Source organism: Canis lupus, chromosome 20 (assembly GCF_003254725.2).
Source record: "Canis lupus dingo isolate Sandy chromosome 20, ASM325472v2, whole genome shotgun sequence".
Lineage (NCBI taxonomy): Eukaryota > Metazoa > Chordata > Mammalia > Carnivora > Canidae > Canis > Canis lupus.
In genome coordinates, this window is record NC_064262.1 from 2,164,344 (window position 1) to 2,182,175 (window position 17,832).

Sequence of the window (17,832 nt, forward strand, 5' to 3'; positions counted from 1 at the left end):
CCCACCCACAGTGCACAAGGGTTCCTTTTTCTCCACATCCTTACCAACACCTGTTGTTTCTTTGTCTTGTTGATTTTAGCCATTCTGACTGGTGAGAGGTAGCATCTCATTGTGGTTTTGATTTGTATTTCCCTGACGCTGAGTGATGTTGAATATTTTTTCATGTGTCTGTTGGCCATTTGTATGTCTTCTTTAGAGAAATGTCTATTCATGTCTCCTGCCTAATTCTTGACTGCCATTATTTTTAATAAACATCCAACCTTGTCCAGGTGTCTTTCTGTTATGATCCTCAGACATCTTTCCTCTTTTTTTTGAAAGCCTACTTCCCTTTCTGATGACATACACTTATTATTACTTATTATTATTACTTATTACTTCCTCCAATAATGAAATGGTCAGCAAGGCAAATAATGGAAATATAAGAAGCATTGCTTTGGGCTTAAATAAGACAGACTTCCAGCAGATATCTAGATAATTAAAGTCTTATAGCACTACTGAAGGTCATGTTAGTTCCAGTTTATTATATGTGTGAGAAATGATCATCTCGTGGTACATTCCTATAATAATATTTCTGTTCTTACCCCTTTTATCTTTGCCTGGATACTCTTCAACTTGCCTCTACTCTATATAGTTCGTAGACTTCTATACAGATATATTTCTTGGCTTAAAAGAGGAAGTAGACCTGTACTCTAGTAGGTCATTTCTTTTCAGAAAAGATATACCTTTCCATCTCCTGTAATTCTTTCTCATACTTGGGGGTACAGACAGCTGAAGATATGTACACGATCAACCTCTGTGAATGTTGAACCGCTTTTGTCACTATTGCATTTTATGTCATATCCATTTTTCTTAATATGTTTTATAGTTTTATCTGGACATTTTCTCTCCCCATTTTTAGTTCAAAGGGTTAAAATCATATTAGCGTGATTGCCCAGCAAACACATAACTTCCCAATCTTCATGGGATGTATTTCAATCTTGGCCTGTTTTCTTAAACCTATTTTTTAGTTCTCTTGATATCCTCATCCACTGGCTTTACTTCAGTACCCACCCCACACCACCATTGATGCCACCAAATTCCATCAACCCTCCTTCCTCTTCTAAAATCCAGTCCAATTAAAACTAGTGGTGAAAATATCATCTGTGATTCCAGGGACTGGCTCCCTACCTAGAATTACATAGAAGACAACGATCACTGAGTTTGTTCAGTTTCTGCGCTCAGTGTGTGACAAGCCAGACATGCCCTCCAGGAAAGAAACATTATCTTCCAACTTCCCTGTCAAGCCTGAAGCAAGGAGTTATCTCTAGGGAAGAGTATAAGAGTTGGCTCCCCGGAACAAGCAAAAACTACTATAATCCGATACAAAATAATGTTTGATACAAAATAAGTAGTCTGTACTTTAAAATTTTACCCCATATAGAACATTCATAATTTCTTCATTTGTTTCCAAGCAGAACACCTTTTTTTTTCTTATTTTCTATATTTTCCTGGTTTTGTTTTAGTTTTGAATTCCAGAATATATTCTGGATTTTCTGGGACAGATCTAATTTCACATCCCAATGTCCCCATAAGTACTTTTGTTCTTCTTAGACAATGTGTCCCAAATCATGATTGGAGAAAACAGACTTACCATTATCAAGAGGCAAGACAAAAGATACCCATAAAATCATATATTTAGTGACTACAGAATTCCCCCCCCTGCCCCACCACATACATAGTTAATGTGCTGGACTCTAGGAGGTACTGAGAGACCATATATCCTGGTGTGCCTACTTTCCAAAACCCTTCTCAGACTGACATACTTTTTCATAGAAGAAATTGGCAAAATGATCATACCTATAGCATTAAAACAGATGTTAAATGTAGCAGCAAACATCTACAGGTGCTCCTGACTCTGTTCTAAGCTAGTTACAACTACAAGAACAATCCTTAAAATTCTGTGCATTCTAATTTGTCCCATTAGAAATATCTGAATTGAGATATTTTGAGATTCTCTACTGGAAAGCTGATCGCTTTAATGTAGTATTAAAATGAGACTTCTAGTCTACAGAATAAGACATTTTTGTATTTCATTTTTATTCCTTCCTCTTTTATAGTATAGTAAAATTACAAATGATTTGTTGCAAGATTTCCTATTTGTTCTTGATTTTCTGTCTCAGAATTAGGAAATGAAAGCTAGTCCTGGATAATCTATACTTTGTCAATATATTTTCTAAAATTCTGCAGAGAGATACGGTTAATTATTTCTGTGAACATTATAGTTTGTTCATTAATCCTTGCCAAAAAAGAAGCACAAACCTCTATTACTATCTTAATGTTTCTTCCTCTCCAATTAGAAGAACCAAATGGTGTTGTTTCTAGCTGGAGAAGAAACTTAAGTGTGTTTCTTGGATAAGTTGTTTTCCAGTTAACACTAATCCTGGGTTCTCTCTTTTAATTTGCAGGTATCATGATAGAGGAAACCAGTTTTGGGAAAAGTTATGCACAGCTGAATTTCGAGAGCTATATGCTCTGGGCAGTGTCCATAATGACCTCTATGTTATAGGAGGACAGATGAAAGTTAAAAACCAGTATCTCATTACAAACTGTGTCGATAAGTATTCTGTAGAACGGGACAGTTGGAGAAGGATGTCTCCCCTTCCACTGCAGTTGGCATGTCATGCCGTAGTAACAGTGAATAATAAGCTTTATGTGATCGGAGGCTGGACCCCTCAGGTTAAGAGATGTCCTGTACATGTAATTGGCATGGCTGTGCTACATCTGGCTGCTGTGTTGAAAAATATTGTAGTTATTGAACACTAAAAGAGCATGACTTACATCTTGGTAAAATGCCTTTTATAGGATATTAAACTTAAGATTGTAAAGTGTTAAGGCAGTTTAGGAGAATGAATTTTAAAGTGTGTTATTCATAGACACAACTTCATTCAGTATTCATGCTATGCTCTTTATAATCCTTCCCATTCTTGCTAATTATGAATGAGGCTTCTGCTGGGGAATGATTTGTGGGGAGCATCTAAGTAAGAGATAAGAGACACTGGATCCTCATCCCACTTCTGTCTGCTTAATAGTTGTCTGAGCTGAGGCAAGTAGCTCCTAGGTCTTTTCCAAATTTAAAGTTCTTAGTCTAGGGGCACCTGCGTGGCTCAGTGGTGGAGCATATGCCTTTGGCTCAGGTTGTGATTCTGGGGTCCTGGGATCGAGTCCTGCATCGGGTTCCCCGTAGGGAATCTGCTTCTCCCTCTGCCTGTGTCTCTGCCTCTCTCTATGTCTCTCATGTCTTTATAAATAAATAAAAATCTTAAAAAATGAAGTTCTTAGTCTTAGTGGGAAACCAGAATATTCCGCCTGTGATGGCACAATCATTTTCACAAAAGTATATTATATTGTGATTTTAAACATTTAATGTCTTTGCTGGGCACCAGCAGAAAGAGAAACCAGGATACCATTTGCATTGAAGCCCAGCAAAGACATGGCAAGCCAAGATTGCAAAGTCAGTAGAGCATGACCACAGTAGCCCTCCGTCTTCTCTCTCCAAATGCCTTGAGCTCTCAGTAGCATGCCAGCTGCCTTCTGCCCTGGTCTGCCAGTTTTTCTCATGAGATGAATCTTACTGGCTCATTGTCCATCCCCATGACAAAAAGTATACTTATCTTTGCCTATATAATTTCTTGTTTTGGAAATTTGCTTCATGATCAAACTAATAAAACCAATGCTTTTTGCATTCATTTCATAAGCTTGGATTTTACCATTTATTGCCTATCATACCTGTTTCTAAAACTTAAACTTCACATTTAATACATTTTGAAATGTTTCCTGTGTATCAAAAAGTAGTACAGATTTAATCACAGCTAGTAGCTGAAACCTGACCAGTTATTTGTAATTAAGCATTTTCAGAGCTGTCCATTACAGAGTTAATTTTGCATAAATAAGCTCCAGAGGGGCTTTTCTTTGGTTTTCTTTCCACTAAAATAAAGATCAAATACTTAAAAATTAGAAGGAAAATTAATAAAATCAATATATGTTACTGTATAATGTCTTTGAACAAATGACACATGAATATTTATTGTGTAACAAAAGCTTTAGCTGGTCCCTACCTAATACAATACATTAAATTCCAAGATAACCTGGGGTTGCAATTGCATCATAGCGACCATAATCCCTGGTGTATTTAAAGTAATTAAATTAATTACAATTTTCCTAAGGATGGCAATTATTTCTGTGTGAAACACCTGCATCCAAAACAAAAGACACTTAAAAAGCATCCTTTGATGTCATAAAAGTTCTTGATACATCAAAGACGACACTACTTCACCTGAAGTTTACGATTAGGGGAAGCTATTTCATGTGTGTAAGAATAAATAGTTCAGTTTTTACTGCCTCTATTAATTAAAATGCATATAAATAAATACATAAAAACTGCAAATAATGTGTATTAATCCATCAATCTTGAAAATTAAGTTCAGACTATTCCTATAGGTCATACTCTGATTACTGAAACACTAAAACATTTTCTTAATTTTGTTCTGTCTGGATTAGAAAAATATTACAGAGAAAAATGCCTTATGAATTTTTAAAATTTCTCACAAATATTAAACTCTAGCACTATAAAGTTTGCTGAAATAGCACTTTAAATACTGTTCAAGAAAGTTGGGTTTCATTTTTAAGGCTCTGCAGTTGCTTCATTTTTTAAAAAGTGCTGTCTTGTCTCTTTGCTCAGATCACAGATTGTTTGCTATAAGCCGACACCCTAACTCCATTATTAAAGAATATAAATTCCTCTGACATTGACGGCATACTTATCACCCCCAAGTCACGGGATCTGGTGTGTTTTTGAGTGTGAGTCTCAACAGCTAACTCCTATTCATCTCCTTAGCTGTCATGCTTGGATTAATTGCATTCATGTACTCAGATTTCTGAGTGGTATGTTATTATATCAGCTGTCATATTTCACACAGATGGATCTTCCTGATGAAGAACCAGATCGACTCAGCAACAGACTGTTGCAGTATGACCCCAGCCAAGATCAATGGACAGACCGGGCGCCCATGAAGTTCTCTAAGTACCGATTCAGTACAGCTGTAGTCAACAGTGAGATTTATGTTTTAGGTAAGAAGAAGCATATTGCGAAAAGAGTATAACTACTTTTATTTTTCTCAGCAGTTTGCCTCAGTAAAAATGACAGATTCTCCCTTCCTATTGCATCCCAGTTCAGATGTATTTGTAACTAGCCAAAAATGTTCTTTTGTTTCTTGTTTTTCCAGAGCACAGTCAGATAAGATTAAATGAAAGTCCATTGACTTATTGAAAACAAAATTATTTATATGGAATTTTCAGGTGTCTTGGAATGCAAGAACAATAGTGATACATCTTTATATATAGTATCAAGTACAATATTTTGAAATGGGAATAAGCCTTTGGCCACCGTTAGTTGATGAAATGTGGGTTTTGCAACCAACTGTGATTGTGCTAGTAGAGTAAGCCACCCATAGGTAAGGCACGGATTATGCCAATCCTCTTCATTTTGTATCACCTACCAAATTTCTATAGAGGTGTTAGCAAATAATTCTCTTCTGAATGCATTTTTTTCTTCTTTCTTAAATATGTGTGGTCTTATACTAACCAGTAGGGATTGATGAAAGACTTGTTCATTTCCACTAAAGTCCTAAAACATCTATGCTTCCCTTATCCTTCTTCACTTCTTATTTTTTTCTCTTTTATTAAGTCCTTCGTTCTTCTAAACACATTCCATCACCTTCCCTCCTTTTCCTGCTGTCCCTCTCCTATGTGGGAAAGGATGAGACTGGGACAAGGAGGCTGACCAGCTGGTAAACTGATAAATATTCCAGTATTCTTTACTTTATCCCATGACTAACTGACAAAAACATAGGGAAGATGATGGGTACCAAAAAGATAGCAAAGAAAAAGCAGGAGATACAGGCTGAGAGCAAATCAAGCATTTGAATAGCTTTTTTTTTTTTTGCTAAAGGGAAGCCATTATCTCTTGGCTGCCTGCACAGCATGGAGCAAAATAATTAATGCAGTCAAATATTAATAGTTTTATAATTTTAAGAACATTATGCAACATAATTTATGACTACCTCAGTTCTGAGACTCATAATTATAATTAAGTTTTTCCTCTGGAAATACATTTGTTACTTGGTTATAACCATATGCTGTGTCTTAGGCCCAGAAGAGACAATATCTAAACTGGGCTAGATTGCCTAGGATAGATGTATAACTCCTGGGAGGGAAGGGCTGATCTCCTAATTATATTAAAGTTGGAAGTAGTCAAAAGTGTGATAAAAGTGATTCATCAGTTGAACAAAAATGAGATTTCCACCTAATGTGGAGCCACAGCTACACTAGATGTGGGTTTTGATAAATCATATGGGGAAAGCCACCTTAGTGACAGCCTTTAGAGCTTACACTTATTGGCATGAACAAATGTCTCCTAGGTGAATGAAAGGAGGGAGATGCTAAGTGACACATAAGATTTGGGTAGGTGACAGAGAAAAAAGAGTTCACCTAGGAAGGGAGATGGTGTGAAGTGGCAGGGGAAAAAATGAGGAGGGAGAAAGCTCAAGCAGAGACTTGGAGGTAAGAATGAATGTAGTAAGAATAGAGAATAACAGGATAGTGAATAAATGAACCTACCAGGTGTAGGGAGCTGCAGGAGACAAGAGTTTATAGATAAACCGGCAGCCAAGTTACAAAGGTCTATGGTGGAGAACCAAAAGAACAATAGTAAGTACTGAGAAACTATGCAAAAGCAACATGATTAAAGAATGTTTGGAAGTATTGGTGAGGTGAGGATTAAATAACAGATCAAAGGTAAAGAAAGATTGGAAATGGACACAGCAGTCAAGAAGGCTTTTGTAGTAGCTTAGAATCTAGTTTCTGGTTATTCAGAACTGAGGACCGGATTCATAATCACTCAAATAAAAGCCACCATGTTGTCAGATTCAGTCCAAAAGAGACCATATTCCCAACATTTGTTCCTTAATCCCCAAATATGCTTAGAAGCTTTGAAATGAAATGAGGTTCAGTTTTCAGGTATTTTTGTGGTAGCCTTAGTTCAGATTTTGTTTTTCATTGTATGTATAATTGGAATTGGGGCAAATACCATATAGAACCCCCAAGACCTTACCAGTTTTGAGGATTCACCCAGAGGATTACAGTCATTTGTTAGTTGTCTTAGCAAAATTCCAGTCTGCTTTTGGGATTTGAAGTATGCCCTGCTGTGATGGGGATCACTGCCAATTATTACAATAACCCTTCTTCCTGATTCCTGTAATAGGTTTAATTTCTTACTATCTCCTAGTTACTCTAGAGGCTATGCCAAAATAACAGCCTCTGAAATATCCTTCACCATGGAAGTAGAGTGGTAAAGTGGGGAAGCTACCAACTTTGGAGTTACTTAGATTTGGATTGAAATCTTGTTTCCACCATTTACTACCTGCATGTCCTTGGTATAGTAAATCTTTTTTTTTTTTTTCTTTTGGCTAATATTAAAATTGGAATGCCTACCTCTTAGAGTTAGGATTAAATAGAACAAAGTATGTAAAATCCCTACAGTGTAAGTGTTCAGACATTATAACTACTGTTTTTTGAGCCCCTTTGTGGTACAGACACTTTGCTGAATTCTTTGCATAAAGAAATGCATTTAATGGTCATAAGAAACTGATAAAATATTAACTCTTTTGTATGGCAGACTAGATATCTAGTCTGATCCTCCCACTGAAAATCCAAAAAAAAAAAAAGCAAAAGATGTTGGGAATACATTTTTAAAACTTCTCTGAAAAGCTTATAAGATGTGTTATGGCAGTAGAAATTTAGCAGGCCAAAAGGTAAGTGAAAGCAGAAGGATCCAACTATGAAGAAGTGAATGAGTTGACGTCCTCTCCCCAAAAAGCAACCATAAAACTGGACAGATTTTTCAAAAACAACCATTTCAGGTCTCTAGAAACCAACCAAAAACAACAAATTGAGAAGAATTAGCTTCTCAAAACTGCTGAACTTGAAGTAAGTCCTCAGGCAATCCTTGGCATTCTTTCCTGAGCTGCTCCAGTTGATCCAGCATGGGAGTTCTAGCAGGGTGGGCTAGCTGTGAAAACCAGCATCTTTGTTTGTCAAAGGGGGCTGACAAGTTTCAGAGTGAAGGATGGGAAACCCACATTCACAGTGACAAATGGGAAAAGCCTGCATGTCTCCTAACCTGAGTTTTTAGTCCTGCTTGGGACAGTAGCAGACAGGAGAATTAGCCAGAAATTTAATAGGAACCTGGAAATGAGAGTCCTAGTGGGGCTTGATAAATTCTCCACATATCCCCGGAGACTAGTGAAGCTGTACAGACATGGAGCCCATAAGAGGATATAAGCTCTTTACACAATCCTGGGTAGCTGGAAGTCTGAGCACATTGCAGAGATCTGAGAAGGCTAGGCAAAAGGTAAAAGTCATGGTGGACTTGAAAACTTGCCTGAGCTTTGAGTGTGCTCCCAACCTACACTTAGACCCACCGAACAAGGCTGGAAGCCTTACTAGTGTTTGAGTACAAAAAACTAGTCATTGACTAGACCTGAACCATGAAGAAATAAGAGTAACCCTATGCTAAAGAGAGAGAAAGAGAGAATTTTTAAAAATGGAGCAGTGACAGAAGCAAACCACAGGAGAGGCATATTAAATCTAAGCAAATCACTGAAAAACAACAGCAACAATAACAAAAAAGAAAAAATACCCTAGGGAGAAAAACAAAATCAAAATTAAAAGTTGCACCGGATCAGCTGTATTATTTTAAATGTCTAGTGCCAACAAAAATTTATAATACATGTAAAGGAAAATAAACAGGGAATAACACATGCTGGGGTGGGGACAGGGAAGCATTCAATAAAATCGGTCTTTGAGGGGCTCCAAATGTTGGATTTAGCAGGCATAAACATCAAAGTAGCTATTAAATACATGTTCATAGAATGAATAAAAATCATTTTTAAAGAATTTTTAAAGAATTAAAATAAAATGACAGTGACTCCCCAGTGCTATCAATAAATAGAAATTATCTAAAAGAACCAAATGGTAGGAAATATCAGAAAGGGAGACAGAACATGGAAGACTCTTAACTCTGGGAAACGAACTAGGGGTGGTGGAAGGGGAGGAGGGCGGGGGATGGGGGTGACTGGGTGGCAGGCACTGAGGGGAGCACTTGACGGGATGACCACTGGGTGTTATTCTGTATGTTGGCAAATGGAACACCAATAAAAAATAAATTTATTATTAAAAAATAATAAAACAAAAAATAAAATAAAATAAAAATAAATAAAAAATAAAAGAACCAAATGAAAATTCTAAAGTTGTAAAGTATAAATAACCCAAATGCAAAATGTACATAATGAGTTGAAAAACAGATTTCAATTGTTGGAAGAAAGAATCAGTGACCTTGAAATAGATCAATGGAAAATATTAATCTGAAGATGAGAGGGAGAAAATTGGAGAAAAATTAGCAAAGCCTCAGAGGCAATATGAAATATCATCAAGCCTACCAATATAGGGATGATTCCCAAAAGAAGACAGAAAGGAACAGAATTTTTTTCAAATAATAATGGTCAAAAATGTCTCAGACTTGATGGAAAAACTTTAATCTACAAATCCAAGAAGTTCATCAAACTCCCAAGTAAAATAAGTTCATGGAGATCCTCACCTAAGCACACTGTAAACTAGTCATTGAAACACATCATGGACAAAAAATTAAAAGCAGCAAGAAAAAAAATGACATCATATAGAGAGAGGAACAATAATATGCTCAACAGGCAACTTATCAGAAACAGGCAAGAAGGCACTGGAATAATATATTCAAAGTGCTGCAAGGAAAAATACTCAACCAAAAATGTTTCTGTGTCCATCTTCTATGTTCAGCAAAACTATCTTTTTAAAATGAAAGTGCAGCAAAGACATTCTCAGATATATAAAGACCAAAGTAATTTATGGCTAGCAGATTTACAAGAAGTACTAAAGAAATACTGAAATCGGGCAGCCCCGGTGGCGCAGCGGTTTAGCACTGCCTGCAGCCCAGGGCGTGATCCTGGAGACCCTGGATTGAGTCCCACGTCAGGCTCTCTGTATGGTGCCTGCTTCTCCCTCTGCCTCTCTCTCTGTCTCTATGAATAAATAAATAAAACCTTTAAATAAAAAAAAAGAAATACTGAAATCCTTTAGATTAAAAAGAAATATACCAGAGTACCTCTAATCCACAGGAAGAAATTAAAATCAGTGGAAATGACAAACATATAGGTAAATATAAAAGACTTCATACATATTTCTATTTTTTCATCTCAATTTTTTAAATGATATAAGAGCAGATAATTATGGAACTATGTTGGATTTATTAAATATGTAGATATAGTACATATAATGGTACCAAAATTAGAGGGAGAGGAACAAGAGACATATTGGAACAATGTTGCTATGTTCTAATAAAATTAAGGCAGTATTAACCTGAAGTAGATTGTGATAAAGTAACATGCATATTAGAATTTCTAGAGCAACTACTAAGAAAATTCAAATAATTTAAAAATCAAAATAATTAAAATGGTACACTTAGAAAATGATAACACAAAAGAAGACAGTGAAGGAGGAACAGAGGAACAAAAATAGTATGAAACAGAAAACAAATAGTAAGATAGTAATTACAAATCCAACTATATTTTTAAAAATTACATTAAGGGCAGCCCCGGTGGCTCAGCGGTTTAGCACTGCCTTCAGCCCAGGGCATGGTCCTGGAGACCTGGGATCGAGTCCCACGTCGGGCTCCCTGCTTGGAGCCTGCTTCTCCCTCTGCCTGTGTCTCTGCCTCTCTCTCTCTTTCTCTGTATCTCTCATGAATAAATAAATAAATAATCTTTAAAAAAAAAATTACATTAAATGGGAATGGACCAAATACTGCCATCAAAAGGCAGAGTTTCAGACTAAGAAAATAAGACCAAGTATATGCTGTCTATAAGAGACATACTTCATATTCAAATACATAAATAAGTTGAATGTTTTATATTGTTTTGTAGAAAAAGACCTACCATGCAAATTAACTTTAAGAGAATTGAAAGTAGTCTATCATTATCCTACAAAATAGACTTTAAGGAAAGAACTATTACTATAAAGAAATTTTGTAATAAAATGATCAATACAACCAGGAATATATATACATATAATATATATACATATATTATACACACACACACATATTTCACATCCAACAACAGAGATCTAAAAAACAGGAGACAACAACTAAAATGAGAAATAGAAAATCACCATTGGAGATTTGTATCTCACCTTCAATAATTGAACAACAAGACAGAAAATCAGATAGTGAATAACACTATCAACCAACTTATATGTGACATTTATAGTACACACATATAATAGCAAAATACAGTACACACATATAATAGCAAAATACACATTCTTTTCAAATGTACATGAAACATTTCTCCAGGCTTAATCATATGCCAGGTCATAAAACAAGTCTGAATAGATTTTTTAAAAAGGATTTTATATATTCATTTGAGAGAGCACAAGCAGAGGGAGGGAAGGAGGGAGAGTGATAATCAAACTCCCCACTGAGCAGGGAGCCTGATGCAGGGCTTGATCCCAGGACCCCAGGATCATTACCTGAGCCAAAGGCAGATGCCCAATTACTGAGCCACCCAGGCACCCCCAACAGATTTTTTAAATTGGTGTTATTAAAACTATATTTTCTGACCATAAAATTATTAAATCATAAATCAAAGAAAAAGGAAATCCTCAAATATATGGAAATTAAATAGCATACTTCTAAATAACCTTTGAGTAAAAAAAAAAAATCACAAAAAAATACTTTGAATTGAATAAAAACTATAGGTATATATCCCTCATGACCATAGATTCAAAAATCTTTAGGAAACAATTGGCAAATTGAATCTAGCAACATAAAAAAATGCTTATGTGTCATAAAAAATCCTTAAGACACAATAAGCAAACTGAATCCAGCAACATAAAAAATGATTATATGCCATGGCCAAGTGGGATTTATCCCTGAAATGCAGGAATGCAACATTGATTGGTTCAATATCCAAAATAGAGTAATTCACCATACTAGTAAAGTACAAAATCCAAATGATCACCTCAAAAGATGTAGAAAAAGCATTTGACAAAATTCAACCCACATTCTTGATAAAAATCTCAACAAATTAGGAATAGAAGGGTATTTCTTTAACTTGTTAAAAAATGTCTATGAAAAACCTACAGCTAACATGATACTTGATGGCAATCTTTCTACCTAAAATTAGGAACAGGAAAGGATGCTAGTCTTGTTCCTCCTATTCAACATTGAACCAGAGGTTCCAACCCACGCTATAAAGCAAGAAAAAGAAGTGAAAGGTATATGGATTAGAAAGGAAGAATTCTAAAGTCCTTATTCACAGATTATATATTCTTGGGTGTAGAAAATCCTAATGAAGCTCCAAGAAGTAAATAAATAAAAAAGACTACTAGAGCTAATAATTAATTTTAGCCAAGATCACAAACTAAAGAGATCACGGGATATGAGATCAGTATACAAAAAATTAATTTTATTTCTATGAACTAGCAATGAACACTCCAAAAATGAAATTGAGAAAACAGTTCCATTCCAATAGTATCAAAAAGAAGAAGAGGAGCACCTGGGTGACTCAGTTAAGCATCCAACTCTTTATCTCAGCTCGTCTTTATCTTAGAATCACAGTTTAAGCCCTGCATTGGGCTCCACTCTGGCATGAAGCCTACTTAAGGAGAAATATATAAATACATTTAACCCCCAAACTGTGAGAATTATATGCAGAAAACTATAAAACACTCCCGAGAGTTAAAGATCTAAATAAATGGAGATATATTCCTTGATTATGTATTCAAAGACTCAGTGTGGTTAGGATAGCAAATGTCCCCAAATTGAGCTATATATTCAATACAACCCTTATATATATATTTTTTTAATTTTTATTTATTTATGATAGTCACACAGAGAGAGGGAGAGAGAGGCAGAGACACAGGCAGAGGGAGAAGCAGGCTCCATGCACCGGGAGCCTGACGTGGGATTCGATCCTGGGTCTCCAGGATTGTGCCCTGGGCCAAAGGCAGGCGCCAAACCGCTGCGCCACCCAGGGATCCCTACAACCCTTATAATATTGCAGCATTGTTTTTATTTCTATTTTTATGTTTTGAGTCTTAAATCTTTTTAAATTTTTAAAATTCCAGTATAGTTATAATGTTATATTAGTTTCAAGTGTACAATATAGTGATTCACCAATTCTCAACAAGATGAGTATACTTACTCTTAATCCCTTTCACCTATTTCACCCATCCCTCCACCCACCTCCCCTCTAGTAACCATGTTTGTTCTCTATAATTAAAAGTCTGTTTGAGGGGTTGTCTCTTTTTTTTTTCCTTTGTCCATTTTCTTAAAATCCATGTATGAGTGAAATCATATGGTATTTGTCTTTCTCTGACTTATTTTGCTTAACATTATACTCTATAACTTGTTGCAAAAGGCAAGATTTCCTTTTTATGGCTGAATAATATTCCATTATATATATAATATATAATATATAATATATAATATATAATATATATTCCATTATATATATAATATATATATATATATTATATATATAATCTCCATTCATCCATCAGTAGACACTTTGGGCTGTTTCCATAATTTGGCTGTTGTAAATAACAAACATTTTTTTTTTTTTTCATTGTTTTTTTTTTAATTGACAAGTTGATTCTAAAATTATGTGAAAACATAAGGGATGTAGAATAACCAAAACAATTTTGAAAAAGAAGAAAGTTTGATGATTTAACTCCTTTTAAAAAACTATTGTAGAGCTATAGTAATTCAGATATATTGGTATTGGCCTAAGGACAGGCAGCTAAATCAATAGAACAGAAATGAGAATCTAGTAATACATTTTTATATTTATAATCAACTGGTCTTTGACAAAGGTGTCAAGGCAATTCAGTGGGGAAAGATGAACTTTTCAGCAAATATGCCAAGACAATTAGATATCTATATGCAACCAATTTTTAGCCCATTACCTCACACCACAGCAAAAAATTTTCAATTTTAAAAAAAAGAAAAAAAAAAACACAAAAATCTCAATATGGATCCCAGACTTAAGAAAACATAGGAGAGAATGTAGTGACTTTGGATTAGCAAAGATAGGAAACTAAAAGCATGATCCATAGAGGAAAAGTGTTGGATTGGATTTTATTAAAATTTTTAAAATGTTGCACTTCAAAGGGCAACATTAAGAAAAAGGAAAAGACATGCCAGAAACTGGGAGAAAATATTTACAAATCATATATCTGATAAAAGATTTGTATTCAGGAGGTGCCTGGGTGGCTCAGTTGGTTGAATGTCCAATTCTTGGTTTTGGCTCATGTCATGATCTCACAGTTGTGGGATCAAGCCCACATCAGGCTCTGCACTCAGTGTGGAGTCTGCCTCAGATTCTTTCTCCCTCTCCCTCAACCCCTCCCCACTTGCTCTATCTCAAATAAATAAATAAAATACTAGAAAAATATATTTGTAGGGGTGCCTGGGTGGCTCAGTCAGTTAAGCATCTGACCTCAGCACCTTGGGAACGAGCCCCACATTGGGCTCCCCGCTTAGCAGGGAGTCTACTTCTCCCTCCCTCTACTCTTGTGTGCTCTCTCTCTCCCCCCCCAATAAAATCTTTTATAAATATATTTGTATTTATAATATAAATAACCTGTAAATAATTTTGGCAACTCAGTAAGAAAACATTCCAGTTTAAGATGAACAAAAGGGTTGAATAGACATTTCATGTAAGAAGAGGTATGCCTATCTGGTAAGCACATAAAAAGATGATGATTTCTCATCAAAAACCATACAAGCAAATAGACAGTGAAAAAACATTTTTAAAGTGTTAAAAGAACTGTCAGCTTGGAATTGTATGGAATGAAAATATTTTTCAGAAGTGGAAACAAAATACTTTCAAAAAAACTAAAATACATGGGAATAGATTTACTCTACAAGAATTTATTCTAGCAAGTATCAAGTAGATTTACCCAAAAGAATTGTTTAAGGAAGTTCTTCAGTCAGAGGGAAATGATGACAGAAGGAATGTGGGAACATGAGGAATGAATAAAACCAATAGAAATGGTAAATATCTGGATAAATATAATAGAAAATTCTTTTCCTTTTAGGTTCATTAGAATGCCTTTAGTGATTGAAAGTAAAAAAAAAAAAACATTTTCTGATGGGGTTTTCAATGTGTGATGTATGAGACATATTTATATAGCATGGAGAGAAGAGTATCATGACTTAGAAGGTGGCAAGTTTTCTGCGTTCCACTTACAGTGGCAAAATATTGATTCTAGATAGACTATGAAATGCTCAGTGATTTATTAATCCCCAAACCAACCACTGGAAGAACTATAGTTAGGGATATAGCCAAATTACAATGAATACATTAAAATAGAAAACTAAAAAATGTTCAAGTAATCCAAGAGTAGACAAGGGGAAAAAAAAGAATTACAGCAAAGAGCAGAGGGAATAAACAGAATACAGACAATAAAATGATAGACCTTATTTCAGCCGTAAAAATACTTACCTTAAATACAAATGGTATAATGATACCAATCAGAAGACAGAAACTGTCAGGATGGATTAAAAATAGAATGATCTAATAATATGCTGCCTACAAGAAATCCACTACAACTATAATGATGTAGATAATTTGAGAGTAAAAGGATACGGAAAAAAAGTATATGATGCAAAATTAATGAAGCGAAAGCTGGAGTGGCTATATTCATGTCAGAGTAAACTTCAGTGGAAGGAAAATTACCAGGGACAAAGAAGGAGATTACATAATGATAAAATGATTGATTTATCAAGAAGACCTAAAACAGTAAATATGTATGCATGTAACAATAGAACTTCCAAATACATGAAGGAAAAAACTGACAGAACTGAAAGGTGAAATAGACAACAAAGATTTATTTCAACATTCCTCTCTCAGTAATAAACAGACACTCAACTATACAGAATAAACTGGTGGTTACCAGAAAGGAGGTGGGGGCTTGGGTTAAATAGGTGATGGGGATTGAGGAGTGCACTTGTCTTGATAAGCACCAGGCGTTGTATGGAACTGTTGAATCACTATTATTATATACCTCAAACTAATATTACATGTATGTTAACTAGAATTTAAATAAAAACTAAAAAAAAAGAAAGCATGATGAGCTGAATGAAAATATATAAAAGGGATGCTTGGGTGGCCCAGCAGTTGAGTGTTTTGCCTTTGGCTCAGGGCATGATCCCAGAGTCCCAGGATTGAGTCCCACATCAGACTCCCTGCACGGAGGCTGCTTCTCCCTATGCCTCTGCCTCTGCCTCTCTGTGTGTGTGTGTGTGTGTGTGCCTCATGAATAAATAAGTAACATCTTTTTAAAAAATGCATAAAAAATTATAGAATGCTGCAGAAGTAGTGCTTGGAAGTTAATTTGTAGCATTGAGTGTTTACATTAAAAAAGAAGAAAGGTCTCAAATCTCTAAACACTCACCTTAGGAAATTAGAAAAAAAAAGAGCAACGTAAATCCAAATCAAGCAGAAGGAAGGAAATAAGGGAAGAAAACAATGAAATTGAAAGCAAATAAATAAATATAGAGACAATGAAACCAAAGCTGTTTCTTTGAGAAGATCAATACAATTGATAAACTTCTAGCAAGAGTGACAAAAAGAGAAATGAGGTGCAAACTACCAATATCAGAAATGAGAAAAGGCATGTCACTACAGTCTCCACAGACGTTAAAAGGGTAATAGAGCAGTGCTACTAACAACTCTACACACATATATTCAACAACTTTAATGAAATGGACGAATTCCTTAAAAACCACAAACTACATAAAGCCACTCAAGATGAAATCAGTAACTCAAAACTATTAAATGCATTGAATTTTTAGTTTATAAAACTCCAAAAAAAAAAAGTTGTCAGACTTAGAAGTTTTCACTGGTAAATTTAATCAAACACTTAAGAAAGAAATAACACCAATTCTGTGACTTCTATCAGAACAAATAGGAGGAGGAAACACTCAACAACTCATTTTATAAGGCAGCATTACCTGATCTGAAACCAAGATTGTACAGAAAAAGAAAAATACAGACCAATATCCCTCATGAACATAGACACAAAATCCTTGGGGTGCCTGAGTGGATCAGTCGGTGAAGCATCTGCCTTTATAGCTCAGGTCATGATCCCAGGGTCCCGGGGTGGAGCCCCATGTGGGGAGGATGGTGTTCCTGGCTCAGCAGGGAACCTGCTTCTCCCTCTCCTCCCTACCTGCTTGTTCTCTCTCTCTCTCTCTCAAATAAATAAATAAATAAAATCTTTAAAAAAAATCCTCAAGAAAATATTGGCAAGTTCAACCCAGCAATATATTAAAAGAATAACACACCACAACTAAAAATGAGTTTTATCCTGGGAATGCAAAATTGGTTCAATATTCGTAAATTAATCAGTGTAATCTACCATATTAAGTATATAGAAGAAACCACATAATCACATCAATTAATACAGAAAAATCACTTGAAAAAATATAACACCCATTCATGATTAGAAACTCCCAGCAGGGATCCCTGGGTGGCGCAGCGGTTTGGCGCCTGCCTTTGGCCCAGGGCGCGATCCTGGAGACCCGGGATCGAATCCCATGTCGGGCTCCCGGTGCATGGAGTCTGCTTCTCCCTCTGCCTATGTCTCTGCCTCTCTCTCTCTCTCTCTCTGTGTGACTATCATAAATAAATGAAAAAA

The 17,832-nt window shown here is 35.5% G+C and overlaps 1 protein-coding gene across 5 annotated transcripts in view; it reads left to right on the forward strand.

The window, feature by feature from the left end:
* The window catches only part of KBTBD12 (kelch repeat and BTB domain containing 12), a 78,686-nt gene that overhangs the window by 11,923 nt on the left and 48,931 nt on the right, over positions 1-17,832 (forward strand). For all 5 annotated transcript variants that reach the window (XM_025448096.2, XM_035702462.2, XM_025448111.3 and 2 more), the window contains exons 4-5: positions 2,445-2,715; positions 4,956-5,106. In XM_025448096.2, coding sequence (XP_025303881.1) covers positions 2,445-2,715; positions 4,956-5,106 — 422 coding nt within the window. The remainder of the gene's footprint in view (positions 1-2,444; positions 2,716-4,955; positions 5,107-17,832) is intronic.